The sequence below is a fragment of the Acanthopagrus latus genome, chromosome 15 (genome assembly GCF_904848185.1).
Source record: "Acanthopagrus latus isolate v.2019 chromosome 15, fAcaLat1.1, whole genome shotgun sequence".
NCBI classification, from domain to species: Eukaryota; Metazoa; Chordata; class Actinopteri; order Spariformes; family Sparidae; genus Acanthopagrus; species Acanthopagrus latus.
Genome location: NC_051053.1, coordinates 1,028,342 through 1,055,424, shown reverse-complemented (window position 1 = coordinate 1,055,424; position 27,083 = coordinate 1,028,342). Strand labels below are relative to the sequence as shown.

The window sequence follows — 27,083 nt, the reverse complement described above, 5'->3', positions numbered from 1 at the left end:
CACAGCAATCTAAAACACCACGCCAAACACCAGATATTGTAATTCCCCGGCGTAAGGTAAGCCAAAATTGCCCTCATTTAATCGAAGACGACTAAACCGTGCTACGTCAGGCTCATAATCTGATTGTATAAAATTGAATAGCCTGTGTAGTCTGGTAATGCAGGCTATATTGTTTGTGCACTTTATTAGGAATTGAAAAGGCCTAAACTTTTGGTTCATTTTCATAAGACCGGGCCATGGGCTAAGGTGACTTGGACATTGTCTATTTTAGTCAACACTGTTGATGGTATGTTATTTTATTGTTTTTCATGGCGGTGATAGAAGACTAAATTGTTTGATAGTAGGCAACCATGGAGGCTATTTTGTGTTGATAGCTTATCATTTGCCTTACAGCCATGTCTGGATTATTGTCTGTGTTTGTTGACTGTATTAGTGAGTGAAAAACAATAAGATTTTCATCATGCTTTTCAACTTCAACCTAAGTTTAAGTTGTCTATGGCGTGGCAATCAATGAACATTTCTTAAATGTAGGCCATCTAATGAGTTTTCCTTCGGGTGCAGGTCGGGTGTCGGTATCAATTTATAGCAGGTCGGCTCGGATGCGGAATGTCATTTGTGTTACTGTCGGAAAACAGATCGGATACAAATTTAAGTCTGGCGGGTACGGGTGGATGCGGGTTTTAAAAATAAGACCCGTGCAGGACTCTGGATGGAGGGCTGAAACTGAGAGGGAAAAATTAATTTCACTCCATGGGATCTTCTCATTCATTGTCGATTGTGAATGCAATTCATTCTAGTAGCATAGCATTATATTTTGAAAGATGGGATGTTATGTTACCTGCTCCACATTTGCATAAAGTTATCTCTAGGTTACTTAATGCAAATCAGGGCCATTTGGGACGACGTGGCACCTCCTTAAACTCCTGAAAAAACATAAAAAATAACAACTGCTCTCAAGTCAAAATACAGACAGACTCAGCAACAACATGGTTCATTTCTTGTCTAAAATGTCTTTCAAAACAAAACATAATAATAGAGAAAGTTTCCAAGCCATTTTGGCCCAGTTTGAAATCCCAAAGCAGACGGACCAGTGTTTCTGAAATCACTGCTCCCTACTCACTATAAAGCACTTCTCTGTAGTGAGTTCATCAGTCAAATGAGAAAACACTGTGGGACATTGCTCTGGTCATTTATTTGTTCCTGGTGATGGTATAGTATGTATGTATATAGTATATAGTATATAGTATGTAATGCGGGGTTAGTGACCAGTTGACCGGTTGTACACTACTTTTCACATGGCATTGTGGGATACTTAAATAGGGTAAAATAAAGTACTATACATTCAGACAGCACCACAACTATTATAGTGAACTCACTATAAAGTCCACTTGGTAGTGGGTAGTAAGTGATGTAGGATACAGCCCATGAGTACCGATTGAGTGTTTGTGTAGTTGTCGGTGGTTGCAGCCTGTGTTGGTCAAGTGCACAAAGATGGGAAGTAGTGTGATCCCTCAAGTTCAAAAATGCTCTTGTGGACATGTGCCATTACTCTTAAATGGACGTTTCAACGGCTTACAGCGCCAACACATCATAGACATTTCCACTGCTTTCACTTTTAAAAATGTATTCTCTTTTACAGTTTTTAACTGATGGCTGATCTGCTTAGAGTCACTGACACTTGAATTTGAATTCTTATATTTATGAAGCCTCAGTAGTATTTCAACCTCTTTATTGTGTGCTTGTCAAAGTGAACATTGCTTCCAATGTATTTTAGTTTTCTTTAAAAATGGATTGCTGGATTTCAACTCTCCAGCAGCAGCTCCAGTCCTCTGTCTGTGAACACAGGATGCGTTCAGGCACATCACTGAGTGTAGGTCAGCCATGTTTAGGCAGCGTTTACAGCCCACACAGTCCACAGAGTCACTGTTGTTACATGTGAAAAATGGAAGAGGATCAATGTTAATTACTGCTCACCTGACAGGTACACTGCTCTCATCTCTTCCTTAACTGAGCTCATCTGCTCATTACATTTCAACTGACACCTCCAGCCCAGTAACAGACTAACTTGTACTGGGGTTAGTGCCTGAACTCCAGCTGATAGCACAACTTCATTCGGTGCTCACTCTGCAACTCAAACTTCCTCAGTGCCTCCATTTTTAATGCCATTTCATGTCATCATATCTAGAAACTGCAAATCAGCAGCAACACATATATGTTGAACATTTTCTAGTTCTCTCTGCCTCTCGTACCAATGAACATGTAAGTATCACCACTGGTAATAAAGACGTAACCATATGTTATACCTCAGTGTTTGTCAAAAAGTGTTATATGGAGCTTTGTGTCTGATTGCTCCTCAGGTACTTTCATTTTGCATGCATCAAAACAATTAAATTATGACCTACCATCTGAAAAAAACCATATAGAGCTGCTCTCTGGAGGCTGGAAGGAGAAAGAGATGAAGAGACTGCTTGTAGAGAGAGCCAATGGCAGAGGGAAGCCAGTGTGTGTTTGCACTGAGTAAATTGATGCGTAACGTACATGTGCGCAGAGAAAGAAAGAAAGAAAGAAAGAAAGAAAGAAAGAAAGAAAGAACGCGTGAGTGAGGGAGGGAGGAGGGGAGGGAGGGGGCCGTCCTTTCTATGCTGGACACACATTATTTAGCATGAAGTCACCCCTCTCCTCACCCCCACCCCCTCTATACTCGGTGTGGGGATCAAACCTCAGTCCTCCACAGCCTTCATGTCTGACAGCACAGAGAGGAAGAAGAGGGAGACGGGAACTGACGGACTGACTGACTGACGCCTTTTCTGACTTTTTGACGTACCGAGGAACTTTTTGTCCATGTCACCAGCAAACCTGAGGCCAGGACACCCATCAGCCTGCAGTAAAGCTCTTTGCCTATTCCACGGATTAATTTAATCACACCGGGATTCGATGTAAGTGCAAATGACCGCACTTCACCCCCTCTCTCTTCTCTCGTCTTTTCTTTCTCTTCCTCACACTTTTTGTCTTTGTGAATCTGGAATCCATCCAACGCCTTTTGATTTGTCCCTAAAAAGTTGACAACTCTCTGGCACGGAACAAGTTGCAGCGTCCCATGATACCAGCACAGCCTGATTCTTCATTTATTTAAAGGTTAAAGTACCAAGAATGGGCTTTAAGAGATGTGTGTGTGGCTTGAAACACGCAGAAAAAGGACCATGTGAACAGCAGGAGTTGCGTCTGCTGTGCGTCCACGGAGCAGATCAGGATGCTGATGAGAGGCAACAGCTCAGACAGCGAGACGTATTTAAAAGCACGGGTTACATCTTCCGTTCAGACTAAATGTTCACCGAGATTACGAAATGCAAAAAAAGATCGAAGTCTACAGCCTTGAATTCTCCGTGTGTTCGTGTCGGAGGCCTTCGGGAGGTTCAGGCGTGTTCGCTGTCCTCTGCGGCTCTGGGTTTGTTCTGACACAAGTCCCGCAGCTCGCACAGGCGGCCGCAGGAAACATTTGACCCGTCCGAATGATTTGGAAATGTGGACAAAGTGATTGGCGGCAGGGGGCTGACCGAGCCGCACACCCGACCTCCCGACGCGCGACGCGCACAGACACAAACCCCACAACGCCACGTCAAATATCAAACATGGATATAGAAATATTGTGACGATCATTTTAGTTATTATCGTTTTTATATAAACATTGTAGGTTGATCCTGGACGGCAGAAACACCAGTTTATGTTCCGCTTTGACTACTACAACTAATTATATCAGCCATGACAATACAAACAGTAATACTACCGACTGTACACACAACAACAACAACAACATATATAATAATAATACTAATGATAATTAAATGGAGGCTTTTTTCTGACTCGTATAATTAATAATATTGTAAAGGTGCTGAGGTTGCTGGCGGCCTGTCTGTCTGTCTGTCTGTCTGTCTGTCTGTCTGTCTGTCGGACAGCTGCTTGTTCAGAGGTTCGTTACTCCTGCAAAAATAAATGCAGCAAGAAAAATAGATGGCAGGTTAACTGAAGAGCCACAATGTAGCTTCTTTATCCGTAAGGGTTATTTTAATCTTCATTATTTTAAATAGAAGTATTTTAGAATAGCTAAAGGTCTATTCCGCAGTTGAGAGTGAACCTTTATTTTACTAATGAATTTAGGCTCGTCTCTGAAGCTCGCGCTGCGCGCTTGGCTCTCTGGTTCTCCATCACAGACTGGAGAGGTTTCCTCTGAGAGGCCTTCAGTTAGCCTCCTCTTTTGCATCAGATCTCAGGTCAGGACATATGAAAATAAGATTTGTTTAATCGAAGTTCACGTTTGGCCTCAGGGTACGATGTAAATATTTCTTCTAGCTCCGATCAGCCGACCATGTGGCACAGAGGCGAGAGTGAAGGCCCCGGCCTGCTGGAGGCCAGCGCTGCCCCGCACACACACACACACACACACACACACACACACACACACACACACACACACACACACACACACATTTCATTTTAAAATTAAACAAAAGTCTGTTATTTTTCCCTTTTAGCCAGGAAATTTACTGCAAGTCACCCAACAGGAGCAGATTATTGTTTATGAACGAAGTCGCGTAATTCCATGAAATCGTTGTTAAGCAGCAGACAGCGCGCTGATTTACGATCCGAGCGGAAGCCGCGTCTTTACTTTTCGATGTGTTCAACTCATCTAGTTCCCCTGACTGGAGAGAGACGCTCACCTGACCACACGGCCTCAGCAGAACAATGTGACGGCCTCGTTAAACGGACCATCATCATGAGTTCTGCCTGAGCTCGGAACAGACGATGAATATAAAATGATCATTTCCTTTATTTGGACACTGTGACTGGGCCTGGGTCAGCTCAGACACAGAACCGCAGGTTTACTGTATTAAAGGTTCGCTGTTGATCCGTGGTGGACTTGCTCTCCCCGGCTGTGTGCTGCTGCTCAGGACTGCTCGGCCTCACTCAATCATATGCAAATGGCTGTTATAGGAGGGCAGAAATTAACATCTACAAACATTGGACTGAAATTCCATCTGCCGCTTCTTCGAGGAGGCCCTTAATAAGTTCTCAGACAGCAAAGTGACACACATCTTAATCAACTCTTAATCCCGGGAATTAATTCTCGACGCGTTTATGAATAATTCCCGGGCTAATGCGTGCGGGCCGTGGAAATGTAAGCAGTCTGCGGCGCGCAGCGCCAGATGGACCCGGCAATCTCCCGAAAAATGAGAGGATTTTTCCTTCCATTATTGTATTTTCTATTATTATCAGCAGATATATATTTTAATGAGATCGGTGTCACCGGGCGGGTGCTCATGCAAAGCGCTCCATCTTATGCAAACAGAGACTCTCATCTTGCTGTTGATTTGCGTCCTTTTCTAAACAGGAGGCCCCCAGCGGTGAGAGTAAACACAGTCCCAGCGAGCAATGTTCAGGCTTTATGGAGGCGGCTGAACAGCATGTCAGGTGGAGGTAGTGGTAGAGTGCACCAGGAAATAGCCTTGACCCTCTGATATCCTCTGTGGTGGATGAAGAGCAGGGTTCAAGTGAGATCAGCTCATGTTCACTTTTCATTTTCATAAAGCGGCTGTAGGCTGTAGGGGTTAGCTCACACTCACATACATCAGCATCAACACAGGCTGTGTGATCAATCCAGCTGTCAGCTACTGAGCACTTCAGTCTGCTTGTTAGCTCAGTGATAGCTTGTTGGCCATATTGAGCTGACAGGGAGGGGGCAGAGGGGCTCTTGATTTTGGAAATATAATCATGTGGCACCCCTGATGTGCGTGTAGCTGGGAGGGGAGGGAGGGAGGGAGGAGAGGGGGAGGGGAGGCGTACTGACACCTTGTTCTGGACAAAATGACTGGCTTGAATCACCCACAAGCCCCTCGTTGCCAAGCCAGCCAGCCTCTCAGCACCACACTGACACCAGGCCGTCCGTCCATCCATCACTGCCTCTGCGGATATATCCCCCCGGACTGGTGCACGTTCATATTTCTGACCAAAATACTGGACCTTGCTGATAGTGGGCCGGGGCTCTGCACTCACAAAGGGACAGCTGTTGCTCTGTCAGGCAAGTACCCAGACCGAAGTGTTCCAGCAGCCACTGGGACCAGTTTGTGGAGTGTCTTTGATTTTAAAACCCAGATAAACGACCCAGCACACAGCAAGGTAACGCTGTTTGAATCCAAATTAGATGGACTCATTTTTAACTTTAAAGAGTTAAATATCACTTTTATGTCACTTGTGTGTTGAATTTGTCCCTTGTTGCCTTCTTTTCTTGTACATTAGTGCTGAGTTGTGCTACTTTCAACAATGGGAAATCTCAGTTGTGCCTCTTGGAAAAGGACATGAAACAGTTTTACCTTTGTTGAAAAAAGTCATAATAGTAAGTGATGGCTTGTGTTGTTTCTGGTGGTTATGAACAAAATGCTTCATCTCGAGGCTGCTGGAACATCAGATAATAAAAGAAATAGAAATAAAACAGAATAGATGTTTATTGTCATTGTCCCAAAAACAATGAAACACAGATAGCAGCTCTTAGTTTGACAAATAAATATCAAATACAAACAAGTATAAAAAATAGATAGAAATATGTAGCAAAAGTGAAATATATAGAACAAGATAAACAGACACAAGATTCAGGAATCAGGCAGGTAGGAATATGTTCAGTGAGTGTGTAAATGAGGTGTGTGAGGGGAAGTAGTGGGGGGTTATATGCACTTTAGTTCTAGGGTGGGGGTTAAAAAAAAAGAAAAAAAAAGAGAGAGACATGTAAAATCAAGCTTATTCAACCAGGCAGAATGTACTGCTAACAGGAAAGATGAAAACAGAAACATCGTTTGCTGTCATCCAACGAAACAAAAGACAAAAACAATATAGAATATGTGTGCCGTTAAGAACAAGGGAATTACTGATCTTTCTAACCCACGAGTCAAATCTAACCTCCAAATCCATATCAGAGGCTCATTAATCCAAAGCCACAACACACAGGGAGTGTGCTTACCGAGGGAATCTCTCTTCTGGGAGATTCAACCTCATCCTCCGTCTTGCATCTACTTTCCCAGGGACGCAGCGATGGCCTCTGGCCGACACCAGAATACCCATTTTCCTGTCTGCTAATCTTTTGTGAAATTCTCTGATCATTCTCATGGATGCTAAACAAAAAACAGATGCAAGTCCTTCTGTATAGTCTCTGGTGAATGTTACTTGTGTAAGCAGTGCCAAATATTAAACATGCATTAGGCAGCGCTGAGGCATTGTTTGTCTGTCAAAAAGAAGACGGCAGATGTGTCTGATGGAATAAAACGTTGACTCACCTATCAGATGTCATAGATATTCAGTGGTAATAAGGTGCTAAACCTTTAATCAGAACATGCAGGTTGGCTTTAGTGCAGCATTATGATGCTTTGTCAGAATGACTGACACCATTTTAAGCAAGGGTCAGTCAGAGTTTAAGGGAAAACTCTTGATAACTTACAATGGTGATGTGATATGTGACAGGCGCTGTGGTGAAAAGAACAGCCGCTATCCCATCAGTTTTAAAACCCAGTGTAGACAGTGTGAGACAGTACATTTAGAACCATCACAGCCAATTTGAACATTTTTTCTGGTCTTAATTTCCTGTAAACCGCAGATTTTCCACGTTTACTGATTCAAATTGATTATTTATAAGATTGCTCTGAGTCGAGTTTCATAATTGTCCTGTGTCTGTACTGATTATAGCTGTAGTGCAAGTCAGGTATTTTTATGAGATGTTTTTTTAGACAAGGCACAATCTATGTCAGACATTTTCAGTCTGACATTTTCTGTGCCAATTCAAATTCAAATTCAGAATTTGAATTGGCACAGAACTGAGTTTAGATATGCTGTATTCCTGCCGCACAGACGTTTGGTCTGAGCCTTGCACTTTAGACTGGCGGGTACATTGTGTTTTCATGCCGGGACATGCGTGCTGCACATCTAAACAGAGTGAGCAGTTAGAATAGCTCTCTGTTCCAGATTTCTTCAAATGTAAATGAAAACTGGAGGTGCTGGTCTGTGTAGCAGGGGTTTACAAGGAATATTTTCAACGAGCAGCAAAAGAAGAACAGATGTAAAAACCATTAAGTACATCAAGGTCATGCAGGCAGAACTGAGTCTGATTATTCTGGTGTTTTAATGACCTGAAGAAGAGTTTTTACACAAATACACACAGTGGGTTTCAGAGGGTGATTCTGAGACCATCTGGACTAAATATCCTGCATATGCATTTTGACCAAAAACTTACATGAGACTCAAACTGAACAACAAATACACAATCAAGTGAGCATGTATAACACCAGAATCGTCAATGAGCAAAATTACGCTTAGTCAATTTTCCTTTCTGTCCTGATGTTATACTGAGTTCCACTTGAGGATTCGGCCTTGTCAGCTCTAAGAATAGTGTGACTGAGAGAGTGTATTAAACTTATGCTGATGTTCAAAGAGTGCCCAGGGAAATAATGCCATTTCAACTTCAGACGTTTCAGAGTCTGGTTCAAGAGTTCAACCAAGGTGTACAATGTGTTGCTGTGACTTTTTGATGCCATGCCATGCTTTGAGTGTGAACCTCGGCTGCCCTGCAAGGCTTCACATTTAACCCAGCAGAAGTCACATGTGACTGGCACAGAAAGGACTGGCATGGTGGCATAAAGATGGCAAGGAAACACAGGAAAATCAAAATGTGCTGCTTCTAAGTACAAAGTTTGCCACCATGACGCTGACTGGCAACATCCAGACAGTCAGCAGGGATGGATAAACCCCGCTCAGACTCATGGTTTGATTTTCAGAGATGAGATTTATCACCTTTTTAAATCTTTGATGACATGGATTCATTGTAGTCTGTAGCAGCCTTAAAGCTGTCCTCAAGACCTGTAAAATATAATCTTGTACTCATCAATGTCCTGGGAAACTGAGGGTAAATAGAAAGGGGAGCTAACTGTAAGAGCATGCTGAGCTCAGGTGGACTGAGTCTTCACTTTACACCTGCTTTATCTCTTCTGTTCTTCTATGTAAATACCTGTTCCCACATTGGATATAGTGGTTTGACATGTGTAGGTCTTTGCTTTTATTGTCTCTTATTTCTAATACCACAGCTGAACACAACTCTTTATAATAACCAACATTAACCACCAACTGTTAACTAAACATCAGTTAATAGTTATAATGATTTATAAACGATTTATGAAGCAAGTGTTTATTGTAACGATGTTTTTTTAAATTTTTTTTTTTTACTGAATACATGTTTATTAGATACTGTGTAGTTCATCTTTAAATGTTATCTGGATGGCCATTATAAAGCTGTTTAATAAATGTTTTAGAAAACAGTGAAATCACTATTGAAACGTTTGTTACACCCTCTTGATAACAGTGCATGATCTGGACTGTGCATCGAGGGTAATGACTGAGGTTTACTTTTTAGGTGAACTGTTCCTTCAAATTCCCATGAGGACATTATGAGGACTTGACATTTCAGAGTAAAACTTTGGCCACATCCCTGACCATGGACATTGATTAGGATGTATTTTTCATCATGATGCTTTTCTTGATTTTAGCAGCATTGTAGTCAGCAACATTTTCAAGGTGTTAACTGCTGTCAGATAAATAAGTGACCAGCTATTTCTGGGCTCCACTGAGCAACAGTTCTACCTCACCACCTATAATTTGGCTTGGAAATGTCATTGTGTATTTTACAGAAATAGCTCCATCGCTCTCCCCTTGTACCCAGAAATAGAGTCAATTCAGGCCCGGTCTCATTGTAGCTGCTTATGACAGGCTCATAGAAAGGGATCGGGATTACAACCACAACCAGGGGTGAACGGAAAGATCGAAGAGAAAATAGAAACATATTGCATCAACAAATTAAACAAAGAACAATAAGCCCACATCAAATGGAGTCGATATTGACAGAAAGAAATTCATACTATCCCCAAAAAGATCTACAGAGTCTCTGGAGGAAAAGCACTCCGACACATTACCATGAAAGTAATTGTGCTTTTAATCCAACAAAAGAATAAGAAATGCTATGTACACATGTAATTAATACACTTAAAATCACTTTTTCTAAATAAAAACAACTTTGTGGTAAATGATGTTCTAATTGTAACTTCACTAGAAGATGTACTCTGCCATTTGTTTGTTTTGAAGGGTTAATTATGAACTGAAAATGAAACTATTTTAGTATTTAATTTTTATTTGAATACTCTGTACTCTGTATGTGCAGGTGGTTGCAGAGCGTGTTAATACCTGAGCAGTGTCTACAGTCTTAAATGAGTGTGTTCATATTTTACATATAGGATTCTGTCCATGCACATACTGGTCATAACATCAAGTGAAAAATATAAAAATATTGTTGAAACAACGTTATTTTGTTTTATAAACATAAACTCGGGTTAATGTACGAAAAGCAGACTGACTTTTTCCCTCATTAAATGTGAGGTATATTAAGCAGGTATATCCAAATTAATCAGCAAATGTCATGTAAAAATATATAGATACATATGGACATATACAGATATAGAATTATACAGGCTAAATATATATGGATACACGCACACATTAATGTAATGGTGACAGGAAAACGTTGAGGTGTCGTAACACAACGATATAATTATGATTGTGTGTGTGTGTGTGTGTGTGTGTGTGTGTGTGTGTGTGTGTGTGTGTGTGTGTGTGTGTGTGTGTGTGTGTCTCTTACAGAGCCTGGTTATGGATTTTAACCTGCTGACGGACAGTGAACCCCGCAGCCCGGCGCTGTCGCTCTCCGACTCCGGGACCCCGCAGCACGACCAGGGATGTAAAGGCCAGGACACCAGCGGTCAGTGAACACAACACCGTGTGAATATAATAATAATAATAATAATAATAATAATAATAATAATAATAATAATAATAATAATAATAACAATAATAATAATAATAATAATAATAATAATAATAATAATAATAATAGCAATAATAATAATAGCAATAATAATAATGATAATAACAGTTATTGTTATTATTATTGTCATTATTATCGTTATTATTATTATTATTATTATTATTATTATTGTTGTTATTGTTATTGTTATTATTATTATTAGTATTATTATTATTATTATTATTATTATTATTATTATTATTATTATTATTATTATTATTTAAATTTCCCACTTTGTTAATCATGCTGAAATGAGGAGGACGCGCTGTCTGTGTGTTCAGCTGTGACCGGCCCGCTGCTCCTTGTTATATCACATCGCTAACACTACATATCCATAGTGTCATGATCTGCTCTGACCGCGGCCAGTCTCCCGTCATATTCACATCACATGTCATATTCCAACACAGTTCAAAATGTTTCGTTTTATAGGAGCTATACAATAATTTATAAAAATAATTATTACTAGGACAATAAATAAATAAATACTCGCGAGAGGCGTGCGAAGGCTACTAATGTATTGTCTTTAATAAGTGATAGATGCACATTGTCTGCAGCGCCGCCGCGGTGCGCTCCCGCTCGGCTCCAGCCTGCAGTGGGTGGATCACACCGAGCCAACACAGAGAAGCGGGGCCGCGGTGCGATCACTCGCTCCGGCCGCTCATCTTCCGCTCGAGCACCTTCAAATCTGAGCCAATACATGAAGCGACAAACTGCGGACGGCTGACAGGGATCAGCTCAGTCACAGTTGATCATAAAGAACCGGAGCCGTCTGTCGGACTCCGTCTTTCTTTGTAAAGCTTGTCCTCCGGCTCAGGCGCGGCTGATGATTGGGAGTCATTTGACTGAGAATATGAAAATGAACAGCACGGGAGCCGGAGCCGTTTTTCCTGCGAGCGGACTCGGAGCGCGGCGACTTACTTTGATCGAGCACCAGGTGAAATCAAGACAGCTGCTCTTATTATGATCGATTCAATGTATCGGTTGCTTTATGAAAAACACATGGCTCACTACAGATGTTGGAACACAGATGATCAAGAGTTATCATTATGCTGACACCAGACTGATACCAGACAGACAGTCAGACAGGACCCTGCACCTGCTGTGAGATGTCTGGGAGTTTCTCAAACACTAACTCAAAGGCAGCTCACTTTTCTGGAGTTTCAGCCACATGGCATCTGGGGTAGATTTTGCTGGTTGTCTTGGAGGTCACACAAGGTGAATGATCAGGTGAATGCTGACCATTGACTGGCTGATTGTTACTGATCAGATCGAGGTCATTTTGTCCCTCAGAGATGGAACTTTATGTAAAAGGATTGAGCTGATACCTTTGGCCTTTTCTAACCATCTTTAACTTTTGCGTGTACATTGTTAAATCTTAACCCATCCCGTCTGTCTAGATCGAGTGGTGTGTGCTGATGTGTGTGTAACACATAATAATCTAAATGCTAAATTGTGTGATGTTAGAAAACCACTCCTAACAAACTGTCAAACACAAACTATTCTGGAGAGAAACGTAGTGTAAAAATGCTTTCATGCGTCTCCTGCTGTGGCTCGTCCTCATGACCACCCATGAAAACTAAAACTCATCCAGCGTCTGTGAAACCTTTCTCTGATGGCAGAGGCTGCTTCTATCAGGCCGGGTGTCACACTGACCATGTTCAGAAGGGTGGAAGTCAGCACAGGAAAAGGAAACTCTCAGTTACATGTCTTTATTTGTAAACCTAACCCAAGGAATACAGGGGGTAGGAGGGTTACTGTACTAGGAACATGTGGCAAATATTTGAAGTCATACAATTATTATTTCAGGGAAATTTAAATATAACTGACATTCAATCAAATGTATAGCGTCAAACATTTATCTTTAGTTGAATCTGTGTACTGTTCTACAAAAAATACATACATAACATGGGTTAAAGAAGAAAAATGATGCATTTCATCATTCTGCATTTAAAGACCTGCACATGATGGGCATTTATAAGCTAGATAGCTTCAATATTTTGAGTTTTACATTAGACTTAGAAATATTTAAATGACTCAGAATTTCACTTCCCAGATGTCAGTGCTGGCAGCGTAGGACATGTACAAATGTAACTGCATTTGTTCAGTTAAAGAGACCCACTTTTTGTGTGAGGGTGCTGCAGGGTGCACTGTGGGTCTCCTGACCTCTCCTGACCACACAATCCAGGCTGCTGTCATTATTGATGTGCTCTTTCACACCCAGAAGATTCCAGCAAATAGACACGTCCTGGAATCACTTTAAGAAAATGACGGTAAAACCAGCTCCCTGATGAGAGACACCATCCATGATGGGATTTATTTTGGTTGGCATCACAAACACATTTCTTCCAGTTTATTGTTATTGCTTTTATCCCCCTTTATATAACAAAGATAAAACACAAGCTTGAATCTGGACTAGTTTTTACAGAAGGATAAGAAGACTGCCACGCCTTACCACACCGAGCTGCCGCCCAGGTCACAGGCACAGACAAGTTAACATATCTCACACCCATTACTGAATAACATGAGTGTCTCTTCATTATATACTTTTATCTTACACTGGGGAATGAGACTGCTTTTAAAGCTCCCAAATGGACAATATATTGATGGCTTAAATGTCTCATTATTGCTCTTTGATTAAATGTAGAACCTGACAGCCTTTTAATACTGTGAATCTGACTGTCTCTGCTTTTCCAAATGCTGAAAAGTGATTTAGTTAAAAGCCTCTTGTAGTTGTTTTCCAGATGAAAGCCTTCTGAGAGGCTGACCTGGAACGACTCTGTCATGTCGGCACATTATCAGTCAGATTGCTCCTATTGTTGGTCAGCGCGTCACTCTGGAAAAGGGCTGCCCTTTCCTCTGTATTGTATTGTAGACTTTGGCCTTAAGTGACAGCTTACCCAGTGTCAGTTTACTGCCAGATAACAGCCTCGGCCTGGCCCTTATTGGTTTTGATGGTGGCCCTGCAGAGCCTCTTTTTAAACCCTGCTGATCATTTCGCACTGCTCCAAGAGCTAATCCCTTGCCAAACAGAGCCCAACTTGCCCCAGTCACAAAAGCCTGATCCACCGGATTAGCTGGCCAGCTAATTTCACTTCTTTCTGTGAGGTCCTCAAATTGTGGGAGTAGGATCTGGTGGAGAGGAGCCCTAGCAGACATAACATGGATGTGTGGTCCTTTAAACTCACTGCACTGGGGGCCAAAAGCAATCACTCAGTGCTCCTGGCTAATGCAGTGTTTAGAACCATTCTCTCCTGGTAACGTCACACCCATGATGCTTGTCAATTTCCAGCCTGTGGGATGGAGTGATTTCACTTGATGTTTGATTGACAATACATCCACACACAGACGGGGTAGTGATGATGTCAGAATAATTTAGCTGCTTCCTGTTTAACTTTAGAAATTCTCTGAACGAGTGGAGATGATTTTTTTTTTTGATGCTGTTTGATATTCGATGCACTCATTGTTTCCCTCATGTACTACTAGTAACACTTTATTTTATATATCCTGTATTACCCTTTTAATGCCTTAGAAATAAACTTATGTGTCTGTAATTTCTTACAGTGAAATCTGGTACCAGTTACAGGAACATTTCTATTAACACCAAGTCATTTCATTTGAATACATGTTTTAGTCTTCATCAGTGGACAGAGTTGTGAGATGGTCAGTTGTCACGCAAGCATGGAACATTTTGATAAAACTATTTCTTCATATCATAACTATCTTGTGGGTCCCGCTCATGTCATGTCCTGTTGACATGGTGCGTCATGTCATGCTGTTCACTCCCAGTGTTCTTTTGAAATCACCCACCATTCTGTGTGTCTGTAGACACCGAGAAATCCCACCAGAACCAGCTGGACGAGTCCAGTGCTGAGGACGGCTCTCTGAAGAAGAAGCAACGACGACAGAGGACTCACTTCACCAGCCAGCAGCTCCAGGAGCTGGAGGCCACCTTCCAGAGAAACCGCTACCCTGACATGAGCACCAGAGAGGAGATTGCAGTGTGGACCAACCTCACTGAGGCACGGGTCAGGGTGGGTATGCATAACTCTGCCATGATGACCCTGGAATCGAGAACCCTGGTCATGTTGTCACTACAGCAGCTTATTTTAGAGATGAGGTTCTCCCATCTGATTGAAATTAGCCAAGCATAGTTATTGGTTAGAATGAAAACCTGCAGAATAATGTAGCATTTTAACATGCAAACAATCTGAAAAAGATGGAAAGCCCTTCTGTTGTTTACCAGTTTATGAGCCCTGACACATCAGGCCAATGGTCAGCCATCAGCCAACATGGGGGTAGTTTTTGAGGTCTGTCCTGCACAATGGGCTGTAGTCAGTGCGTACTGACAGGTCTTTAGCCAACTGAACCCCTTGTGCCTGTCACTTGTAAATTTATGCCACGCAAATTACAGAACCTATACAGTCATTGATAGGGATGTCCCAATCAGATTTTTTTTACCCTGATCCTGATCCAAATCCTTTAATATTTAGTAAATGCTGATCCTGATCAGATGCGTGGCCTTAACTAATATTTTCCTGGATAATACAGCTGCATTAAGAACAAAAGTACCTGCATCCAAGATGTTCCTAATAGTTTTTTCTTCTTTCTTTTGTTGAAACAAAGTATATACTTTCATATGTCTCTTTCTTATTCTGCATATTTGCAACATTGGCCTCCACCTTCCTTGTGTTAGCAGGTGAGTGTGTGACGCTGCACTGTGACAGCAGACCCTAGAGTACAGCAGCTGAAGTGTGTGAGATGCAGCACAGACTTGGTGCCTCCACATCATCCACTGCTTTTTATATTCCTTATGTTATCACGTAAAATGACGTGGACATGTTGCTTGTCTATTTCACTGGTGTTCAGCATCTCCTCGATAGCCTGTTTTACATGCTCTGCTGTCTGAGACCCAGGAAACTAGTGCGCATACCGACACGGTGTAACTTGAAAGTGGAGTCAGTGTAATGTAATGCTGAAATAGCCGTGGATTCAAAAACTCTGGGTGATGCAGGAAACCCTGATCCTCTATCACGGAGATGAGCTGGTTATCCAGAGTGATTAATTCAGTTACCTTCTCTGTAATATTTTTGGCCATGTCGCTGTCTTGAGGTTATTTCCTTTTGAAAGTATCTGCAAGTTTTTGCTGCTGGTTAGGGTTAGGGTTAGGGTGCCTTTGCCTGTATTGCCTGAGTGAACTCATTGTTTAACTTTGAGAGTTTTTATATTTTACATGCCATATCAAATATGTAGTATCAAATGGAGCTCCTTTGTTACCCCTCCACACAGCAGTTGTATTGCAGATGTTACGTGTTGCAGTTGGACTGCTTTTGCTTTCTAAATCAACCAATTTCCACACTGCAGACACTTTATTCACAGAGTGATGTTACGGGTGCCTCTTTGTTCTGGCACAAATTCTGCTCTGACGTAAAAGAAAAAAAATAATGATAATAATAATCAGGCTTTGGTCCACGTTCACTTGGGTCCAAAATTGCCAATCCTGATGAGTGAAAAAATCAGCCCTGATCGTGATCCTGCAGGTTGGATAGGGACATCCCTAGTTATTGATATACAAATATACATAAACATGTAGTTCCTCTTTTGATTCTGCATCAGGGTGAATGTAAGCTACAGCGACAAGATTGTGATGATAACATCTTCATAAATAAACTTTGACATCTGGGAAACGAGCACCAAACATTGAAGTTATAACACGGAGTCCTCCTCTCCATGTCCAGCTGTAGTCCTATGCTCTGTCAGCTCAGGTCATGGTCCTGATGTTGTAGTGGAGACAGATCTCTCTGGGCTCAGCAGTCTGTGATTTCACATTGTTTGGCCATCTCTTAACCATTTTGTCCACCAGATATTAGCCAGGACCAGCCTTAAACCAAGATGGATTAGCATGGCTTTTAGTCCGGCTGGCTTGTCCCTCTTCCTCCAAATGGTCAGGTTGGATGGTTTCAAAGTCTGCTGCTCCTAATCCAAAACACCCACTTTCTTTTTCAGTCACAATAAGAGAATTTTTGCCACAGGCAGTATGCAATAAAGCTGAAAAAATGACAAACACAAAATCTAAAATATAGCATAATTTGCAACTTTTCGTTAGAAATATTCTTGATTAGGGCAGTGCGATGGCACAGTGATTAGTGCTGTTTCCTTACGGTCCTGGGTTTGAGACCGGGCTTGGGACCTTTGTGTGTGAAGTTAACACGTGTGTGGGTTCTCTCTGGATACTCTGGCTCCCTGCCCCGGACAAGTGAGGTTAATTGGTCACTCTCTATTTCCCGCAGGTGGGAATGTGAGCTTGTATGGTTGCATGTCAACCCTGTGATGAACTGGAAACTAGTAGAGGGTGTACCCCGCTGTTCGACCACTGTCAGCAAGAACAAACACATTCTCCAATAGTACCCAATGGATGTAGGCAAGAAATGTGTATAAGGTCAGTGTGAAGATAGGGGATACATTACGGAGATGATTTACTGCGGCTCTAACCAGGATTATGACTCCTGGAAGGAGAAGACACTGCAGGCTGGAAGAGGAGAGGAGCGAGAGAGTAGGACATCAGCAGCAGGTGAAAACAGCGTGTAGACCCACAATACTTTTACATTTCCCAGCTGAGTCCACTGGTACTATCAGCCTACCCTCAGATACTAAGTGGTATTAAGAGTCAGGACGGGCCGGGGCTAGCTTTTTAGCGTGACATCTTCAGTAGGTCTCTCTGCAACACAGTACAAAGACGTCACAGAGAGTAAGCACTGATGTTTTCTCAAACTCTGTTCATCATGTTAGTTCAGCTATTATGTTAAAACTTAAATGGTATCTCCCATATTGCCCCTTTAAAGCTGTTACTTACCCAAACTTTTAGCAGTTTAAAAAATCTTTAAATCTGGCTATAACCTAACACAACCAGGGAGACAATAGAGTATAGATAGAAAAGCTTAGGTTGAAAACCAGTATGATATTATTGTGAAAAATATTCCAGTGCCCATGTACTGAGCTTTGAAATATTCCATTATCACTGTTAAAGCAAAAGACTGACTGGCAACTCCTAAAAAGAATGTGTTGGAATGAGATAAGATAATCCTTTATTAGTCCGACAATGGGGAGATTTGCAGAAAATAAATGGCTCCTTAATAGTTACAAAATCTATTATTTCATGTCCTATGGAAAATGTTTTATTCCCTTCTACCAAAGCTTCAGCTCACACACTGTGAGCACTTGAATGTCAAAAGTGCAGCAGTATGTGCCCATGCCCAGTGGTTTGGTCACTGTAGCTATATAGAGTAGGAGGACACACATTCTGATAGATGACGATACAATTGCTGGCCTGCCTGACAAGTAATGGCTCAAATTAATGTTGGCTGGATGAAAGGTCACATAGCATGCACTCTTGGTTGTTATTTTGAAAGGACAACAGACTACACATTGTTCCATCCTAATGTCTATCAGTGGTCTTTCTAAACCTTGCATGCAGGCAGATTCCTGCATGCCAAAAATACTTCACCTGTCAGCTTGATTCATCAAAGTTGGAGTCTGACAGAACATATTGATAAGACTCAGACATATGCTTCACAGACTGTAAAGAACTTTGACGCCAATGTGAGATTTGTGAGTTCTGGCTATTTCAAGCCCTGCTACTTCGAGCTATGAGCAAAAGGTGCTATAGTAGTATAGTTCAATATGAACACAAAGTACAGCTGAGGATGGTAGGAACGTCATGATACCAGTAATATATGGACCTAATGCTAGGTGAAAAGAGAGATATTACAGTCAAGACATTTCAGTTTGATCTAGAGGATTGAAATGTCATGGTGACAGCAGAAGGAAAGTCAGAGGATCACAAGTCTTTAAAGCTCATCATCTGGAAATATAAAATATTTGCACCAAATTTCAAGATTCGACCTTCTGGTGGTGCTAGCTCAAAGGCCAAGGGGTGACCAAAGTCAGTGAGATTTCAACAGTATTTTTAAATTTGTAAGTAAAATTGAAAATGTTGTCAACATTTGGGTCTGAAAAACTTGAGTATACATACAGATATAGGGGAAAAATGTTTCACAAGCTCTCTCAGCTTTTAGTTGAATAAGTAAAGAAGGAAGTAAGTAAGAAGGAAATATGTGTACACCTGTTTAAACCTTCGGAATTCAATATTCCAATAACACATGAGCTTAATCGACTCATTAACTCATCACAAACGGCGCCAAATTCAAATATTCAGTTATCAAATAACAGAAATAAAATAAGAAATCAAACTCATGTGTCTTGTCAAAATGAATGAATTTGTGCTTTAGAACATAACTGCAATAACACAGCTCCTTGTCTTCATTAGCTTTTGCTGCTTGCTTGACCACAGCTGCTTTCATCGACTCATAGAATTCACTCCTTTTAATTAGCAGCATCACAATCTAACACTTAAGAACAATACAACGAAAAAGGAAGATCAACTTTGATCAACAGGTCACACAGGTCTCTACATTGTCACCTGCTGATGGACTCTCAATGACAGGACTTGTGCTTTCAGAGGTGGTGGTTCTCTGCTGTGTATCTGTCCCCAACCTGCTGGTTGAGGGTGGTTGATCAGGGCTTGGTACTGTTGTGGAGTCTACAGACCTGCTGGCCAGCTGGGGTTGATGTGTGCCTGAACTGCTTGTAGATGGTTTCTCATCATCTGTATCCTCCACTTGGCCACGTGCTCCTCCTTGTACGTATTTCAGCATTGACCCTGCATTAATTTAGAAATATGAAGAAAAAGGATCAGTATAGAAAGAGACAAAATATTCAAACATAGAGTCTTATACCGAAAAGAATTATAAACATTTAAAACTGAATGCATGCAGCCAAAGCATTATTATGTTCACTCTTGCCTGCTGTAAAAGGCCATGGAGGTGTTGAAATACACTGTAATGTGCAGTGACTCTCTCGATTGTCTGCTGAATGGAGGAGAAATGTATCTAACTTAACTTTAGCTACTGTACAGCGAAGAGATGGGGAAAGTAAAAGACACTAACAGAAAGAGAGTGTGCCTGGTGTTGCTCGCTATCTTGCCGCTAATGTAGAGTTAAGTATTTGTTCAGATAAACAATAAACAAACCACAAGTAAATGTAAAGTATTAACCTTTGTGCGTGAACACAGGTATTTCGTTAGCCTTAGCTAGCCAGATAGCTTCCAGACAGGTGGGCTTGTTAATCTAATTAGGCTGGCTTCAGCTCCAACCACACTCCACCTGTTTGCCCATTTTGGGTTAGCTGGGAGTTAGGCAGACTCAGGTATTGCCAAGATGGTGATGGCCAGTACCACCCACTGTAGGCTTCATTCTCTCTGTAGGCGGCATCACAGTGGCATTTTTCACTGTTTAACTGTTTAGTCAATGATCACAACCAACAAGGGCTGCATTTTATCTGTCTTTAATTAATTTTGTATCTTTTTACACTATTCTCCAATTGTTATTAAAATTCCTCAGAAAACAAAAAAAAACTGATCTCATCTGCAAATCAAATTTTTGAACCATCTGGACACTTTACAGAGACTGTTTAAATACAGAGTAAATTAGTGAAGACAGTGCAACATTATAGTTTACGTTCAAAGACTGACACAGAAACATATTGCCACCTGTAATGAGTAATAAAGCCATAAATGTTCTTATCATATCTTTATACATTTTATGGTAAATAGTATCAGTAATACCAAGTGAGCTGGGATTTAAAACCATGTTGATTTCTGGATCAAAATGTTACACCCCAATAAAATTGTAGTCTACCAATAAATGTTTATTCCAGTACCTGAGAAAATAGAGTAAGCAGTGAAAATATTCTGTAAAAGCAACAGAGTCATCACTCAGTCATTCTCCATACGGTATCCATAATAATCTTTGCTTACAAATGCAGAAATTTGACTTCAACTTCCTTAAAACACATGACATCATAATACACACAATACCAAATAACACATTCAGAGTACAGGCAACAATAATGAATATGGTTCCAGGGTGAATGATTTTTAGAATTTGAGCAAAGTTATTACATTTGTAAATGTTCTTTGATGCTGCAGCAGCTCTATAGCTTCTGTAAGAGCTCTGATGAACCAGATCAGGTACATTTATTATGGCTTTTTGTTTTACTTGTGTTTTATATACATCCCAGTTGTTGGCCATATTTGTTATTCTAGGCAGTCTGTTGGTGTCCTTAGTGCCCAGGTGCCCATACCATGTACATAAATTAAAAGTCAAAACACTTTCAAGAAGACTTCTGTCAACTGTCTATGAAATGTTCTTTCATATATGATTCCAGTTTCTGGATTAGTTACAAATGCTGCATTGCTTTTTACATCTGCCAAGAGGTTAAGTTCCTCAGCTGTTGGTTGGTTGGTTTGTCAGCAGGATTTTACGACAGCTACTACACAGACTCCCACAAAACTTCAAACTGTTCTTTTTACATTCAAATTTTTCAGGGACTAATACATTGATCTTCGGGTGTATTTAGGTGGCTGGATCTGGCAGATTAAATTGTGTTTCATTTGATATTGGATAAGGCTTGAACAAATTAAAGACCATGGCAGAGGTATGCACTACTAAGCACCACTCTAGTTTAAAAATGTGTTTTGTATTGACTGTGACCCTAAAGTGCTATCAAAAAAGTTCCCGTTGTATTTCACCTGCTGTTCATCGGGCTGATCATTACTCTGGACATTTGAAATTAGTGACAGGTATTGTGATGACTCACAAGAACATTTAACCACTTTATTCTGTTATTTCCATTCTCCTCCGCTCATTTATTCAAACACCTTTTTACTGGTTCTACAGCATCACCTTAAGGTGATCCTGACATCTGTCAGACAAATGCCTGAGTTACATCTTTGTCTCCACTGGGAAATTGGAGCTTCAAATGTTTAGACATGTTCTCAATAATTCAGAATAGTCAGCAATAGACAGACAACAAACTCTAGACCCCCTATCATCAGAAGTCTCAGAATGCTTGATCTGAATTCATATCAAGTGCATATCAGTGCTTTTCAGGGAATCATGTGACTGTTTCCCAGAAGACGCGTAAACATGACTGCAGATGAGTCACTGAATGACCTTGACATTCAACCTTTTCCACAAACCTTCAAACAACATTGCCTCTGAGTCACAGTAAAGATTGGGTAGCTTCTGTCCTCTGGCATGGGGTTTCCACTGCTGTCACTGTGTGGGATGGAAAAGTCAGAGTCATGCACTTTATACTCAACATATTAATGGTTAACAGCATACTGTCACTATAATAACAGAGGATTGGATGATACACAGCATGCATGCCAAGGCAGCAGGGAGGCGGCAGAGTATCAGCATAGGATAGGCCTGTAAAGGTTTTACAAGGATTTAAAAGATAAAACATTTGATACTAAATTATTTTAATGTAAAACAAATACATGAGTGTCAACAAATGACAAGCAGACCTCTATAACATGCTGTTGTTACATCTTTCTAGATCTGAAAATGAAAGGTTTCTGAGTGATTCTGAGTCAAAGTTTGTTTGAAACTTCTTGAGAAAAACTTGGTACAGTTTTCATTTCGGAAAACCCACAATTTTTTCACCAAAGCTTTAATCCACTTCATATCCTCCAAATATAGGATCATCAAATGACAAATGTGAAGATTGCTCTCCTCTGACATTTCTTTCATTGGAATTTACTATTCAAATAAGTCAATGATTAGTTTTAATAAGCCTCGCTTAATATGACTGTTTGATGATACACTTCAAGTTACTTTTTGGGATCATTATGTCTTTCAAAAACTCAGGATGAATAGGCACACAATATGACTGGAAATGTTTGAGAGGGGTTAGCATACTCTGACTGGATGTGTTTTAGAATGAGACTTTATTGACTCCTGAAACTTTCTAATAGTTAAAGGTAAAGTCATTTGAAAATCCATTATTCTATTTTTTCCTTGTGTGCAAAAATAACGCTAATTGTGAATTATAAGAGAGGTTTTTTAAACATCTCTTGCCTAATGATTGGCGAGTGAGTTAAATGGTTCACTCCACACATGTCAACATCACAGACAGCTCGCTGATGTCGGCTGGAATTTGTCAAATTATACTTCACAATTCCCCTCACCTGTCACTGCCATTTTTCATTTTCAAACTGATCTTACTTTTCTATCAATAATGATAATAAATAATTCTATCAAGCTGTTGTGGCTGAGTGGATTAAGTACAGGACTGTCACTCAGGAGAATGGGATTTAAACACACATAATTATACTCAGTGTTGGGGAGACTTAAACTACATGTAGTTGAACTACATAGCTTAACTACTAACAATTTGCTGTAACTTGCTGGTAGTTAAACTACATTCATATTTTGTGCTGCATCAAGTACTTCAACCACTTATTGGGTCATTTTTTATAGTTTAACTACTCAATTGACAAACTATCATTTTGACCAATAACATGAAATATTTTTAATTTAAAAAGACCTATATAATATAAATACATATATGATTTTTTTTAAATTTTTTTTTGCAAAAAGACATGAAACATGTCGTGACATGCCAAGCCAGCACTCAAAGTGCCAAGTAAGGCAGTGCTCATATGGCACAAACATGTCATGGACAACCCTCAGCTACCCCTGATGCACCCCAAACACACCATCCCAACCACAGCCATATTTGAGCATGTACATGTTGGATATAGATGCATCTACAGACACGACCTACGTGTTCACATGTGAGCCCTGCAAGCTGAAAACAACAATAATTTTGACTTTTTTTGGCTTTTTCCTCTCGAGTTGAGAGGCATTTTTCTTCTTGCATGTGAATTTTTTTATAGATTATTATATTTTGTTTCACACACACCATATGTTGATTTATTTAACACTGAGTTAAATGAGTATAATGATTATAAGTAGTTGCTAAAGCAACTTTTGCTTAGCAGTAATTTTACAAACTACATTTCTCCAGGGGTAGAAATGTAGTTTGTTCAAACTACTGTAAGGCTGAACTACAAGTAGTGTTACAAGTTACGCTTGCCAAGTAGTTTTCCCCAACACTGATTATACTGTTCAAGATCACCTGTTGTTCTCTGTTTCTTTTCAGTTTTCTTTTCAGTCTTTTCTGTTTCTTATCATCAGCTTTACAGTTAGGTTAGCGTTAGGAAGACATGGTTTGGGTTAAAATAGACCCTTTCACAACATTAGGCATGTATTTGAAAGGAAATGTTCTCCCATGTATGTATTTTCAGAAATAACTGTACATGATCTGATACTGCTGTGTCATCATTTATGTTGTTCCAGGGCCACCACTGAAAGCAACCAATCACATTTTCTGTAATGTCACAACTCGACCACTCAGGGACACAGACTGGAGTAATACAAAGAATGTATTCTTTGACACACATGTTTAATTATTTTCCTAAACCCAACCAAGTACTTTTGTTGCCTAAACCTGACTGAACAGAAAACAGGATACAATTAAAACAATAAGATAACTTAGTGTAATTGAACAGTGCAATATGTTCCAAACAGCATATGAGGCCCAGTCTCTTGAATGAAAGTCCAGTACTTAACCGATTCAGCCACAAGAGCTTTCTACAGGTGTGGTTTTTGTCAGTCTTTAGAACAGATGGCCCTTGAGTGTACAAAACCAACACAGTGATATCAGTATCTTTTGCATTTGCTCTGTGTTCCCCTTGCTGGTCTGAGGTAGGTGGGTTGGAAAAAGGTGATGTCATATACTTTTGATCAATTTTTAATTTTTTTTAAAGAACAATGTAACTGCCTGTTTATTGAGTCAAGTGCATTTCATGTTTTCAAGAAAAAAACAAGTTTTGAAGGCCCTTCAGGAAACCGCAGAGGGTTTGACATGTAGACTGTACACGAAAAATTATTTTTCTTCTTTGGGCTTCCCTAGGTATGGTTCAAGAACCGGCGTGCAAAGTGGAGAAAGCGGGAGAGGAACCAGCAAGCAGAGTTGTGCAAAAATGGCTTTGGTGCCCAGTTCAATGGACTCATGCAGCCCTATGATGACATGTACACGGGCTACTCCTACAACAACTGGGCCACTAAGAGCCTAGCAAGCAGCCCGCTATCTGCCAAGAGTTTCCCATTCTTTAACTCAATGAATGTAAGCCCCCTTTCATCCCAGCCTATGTTCTCCCCACCTAGTTCCATCCCCTCCATGAACATGGCCTCGAGCATGGTGCCCTCAGCAGTGGCCGGGGTTCCCACTACGGGGCTCAACAACCTGGGTAACCTTAACAACCTCAACAGCCCCTCAGCACTCAACTCGGTAGCGGTGACTGCTACCACATGCCCCTACGCCACCACAGCTAGCCCCTACATGTACAGAGACACCTGCAACTCCAGCCTGGCCAGCCTGCGGCTCAAGGCCAAGCAACACGCCAACTTTGCTTATCCGGCAGTGCAGAACCCTGTATCCAACTTGAGCCCTTGCCAATATGCTGTGGATCGGCCGGTATGAAGAAAAAGCTCCAACAATGACCCCTGACCCCATCGACCAGTAAGTCCACAATTCCCCCACTTCTCATCTCTTCAGTTCCACAAGCTGCCAGATGTGCTGAAGACTGGCACATCATGTGTTGATGGTTCTCAATGAGAATCATCTTCAAGACTGACAACAAGTAGACATGCCCAGATGGACCACAGCGCTTCAAAGGAATTCTCTTCAGTTTGTGAGACTTTGTTGCTAAACTGACCAGCTGCTTCAAAGGATTTCTAAAGATTATTATCCATTATCATGTTTTCCTTCTTTTGAACTGCATGATTAGAGTAAATGTAGAAACTAAGGCATAATAAAACATGGATGCTTCAACTGGACTGGCGGTCAACATTTTGGCCCAAAATCATCAAATGTGATCTTTGCTACTATCACAGGAGAGGGACCTGTGGTTGCCGTACAGGAGAAAAAGAAGATGTATATAATGGACTTTTTTCTGTTTTGTATGTGACATAAGATATATAAAAATGTACTTTAAGGATGAGAAAAGCATGTTCTTCAAAAGCAAAGGACCTAGACTGATGTAGCCCACTGTAAGCACATGCTTTAGGAACTTTACACTTTGTTGTTGAATTCTCCTCATGGACGGTCAAAGGTCAAAGGTCAGTTTTGGCGGGCAAGAGGAGGCGGTCCTGTGAAGGGTGCACAACCTCAAGCAGTTAAATACAAATACATCAGTTTACTCACACCCATAACTGAATATCAGCTATCAAGATTCTTCAATTAAAACTCTAAAAAGCCATTGAATATATAGATTTGTGTGGTGTTATACAAAGGGAGTCCATGCCTGTAAAAAATGTATGTAAGAGTGCAGTTGTCATAACAAACAAGCTTTTTTTCCTGGTGTAGCCTGCTTTGTCTCATTAAAGAACCAATTAAAGGATCTGTTTTTATGTACTACAAATGGACTTTGACATTGAGTGAACAGTACATGTCCTCTCATATCTCTGATCTATAGCCCAGGCATTAGTTGTGTGACACCGGCCAAAACACTATGTTCTCACAACAATCACAGGGATGCGATGGAAACCCTGACTCACTTCCATGGCAACAATTAGGCGAAGATGAAACAATTAGTAGGATGGAGGGAGATATACAGTAGATGTTCACGATGGCTGCTCTGCGATATGTTTGACCCCAACTCCGAGTGGTAACTGCAGGCTATCCAGTAACACAGCAGGAATTCACAGAGGCCGAGGCTGAAGCAGCGCCAGAATTACAAACAGGCCTCAAGGAGCGAGGTGTCCCAATGGAGCCACAAGTGAGGGATTAGCAGCCCATCAATCCCCATCAGTCCCTGCAACTGTTTATTGCTCTGACATCCCCTGTTGTTTTTTCTTTACGCTGATTTCTAGATTCATTCTACAAAGTCACGGTTTCAGGTACAGAGCTTCAATAAAATATCTTGTCATAGCAGCTGTCTGAACAGTTAGACCACTCAGCATTGAAACTGTGTTGCCACTAGAGGTCGGTACAATTTATAATACACATAATTTATAAAGGGGACATGTTATCTAATTAATAATTGTTTGACTGTGAATATAGATGCTTTATAAAACATTCACTCAACCTCAAATACCAGGGACAGATTTGTGAGTTTGTGACTCTCCTATATTTATTTTTTATCATTTGTTTTCCCTCCCCTGTTCTAGCAGCC

General features: G+C 40.8%; 1 protein-coding gene across 1 annotated transcript; it reads left to right on the top strand.

The window, feature by feature from the left end:
• The first annotated feature begins 2,696 nt into the window (after window positions 1-2,696).
• On the top strand, window positions 2,697-27,083 carry pitx3 (paired-like homeodomain 3). Its single transcript, XM_037124861.1, has 4 exons — window positions 2,697-2,936; window positions 10,720-10,837; window positions 14,768-14,973; window positions 24,821-27,083. The coding sequence occupies exons 2-4, from the start codon at window positions 10,729-10,731 to the stop codon at window positions 25,388-25,390; spliced, it is 885 nt and encodes a 294-aa protein (XP_036980756.1). The 5' UTR covers window positions 2,697-2,936; window positions 10,720-10,728; the 3' UTR covers window positions 25,391-27,083.

What these genes read in the sequence shown, in the direction of transcription:
- pitx3 (XM_037124861.1), top strand. Translation starts at nt 10,729, where the DNA reads ATGGATTTTAACCTGCTGACGGACAGTGAACCCCGCAGCCCGGCGCTG. An exon ending in TAAAGGCCAGGACACCAGCG is followed by an intron (nt 10,838 to 14,767) that starts GTCAGTGAACAC and finishes GTGTGTCTGTAG; the next exon opens with ACACCGAGAAATCCCACCAG. An exon ending in TCACTGAGGCACGGGTCAGG is followed by an intron (nt 14,974 to 24,820) that starts GTGGGTATGCAT and finishes GGGCTTCCCTAG; the next exon opens with GTATGGTTCAAGAACCGGCG.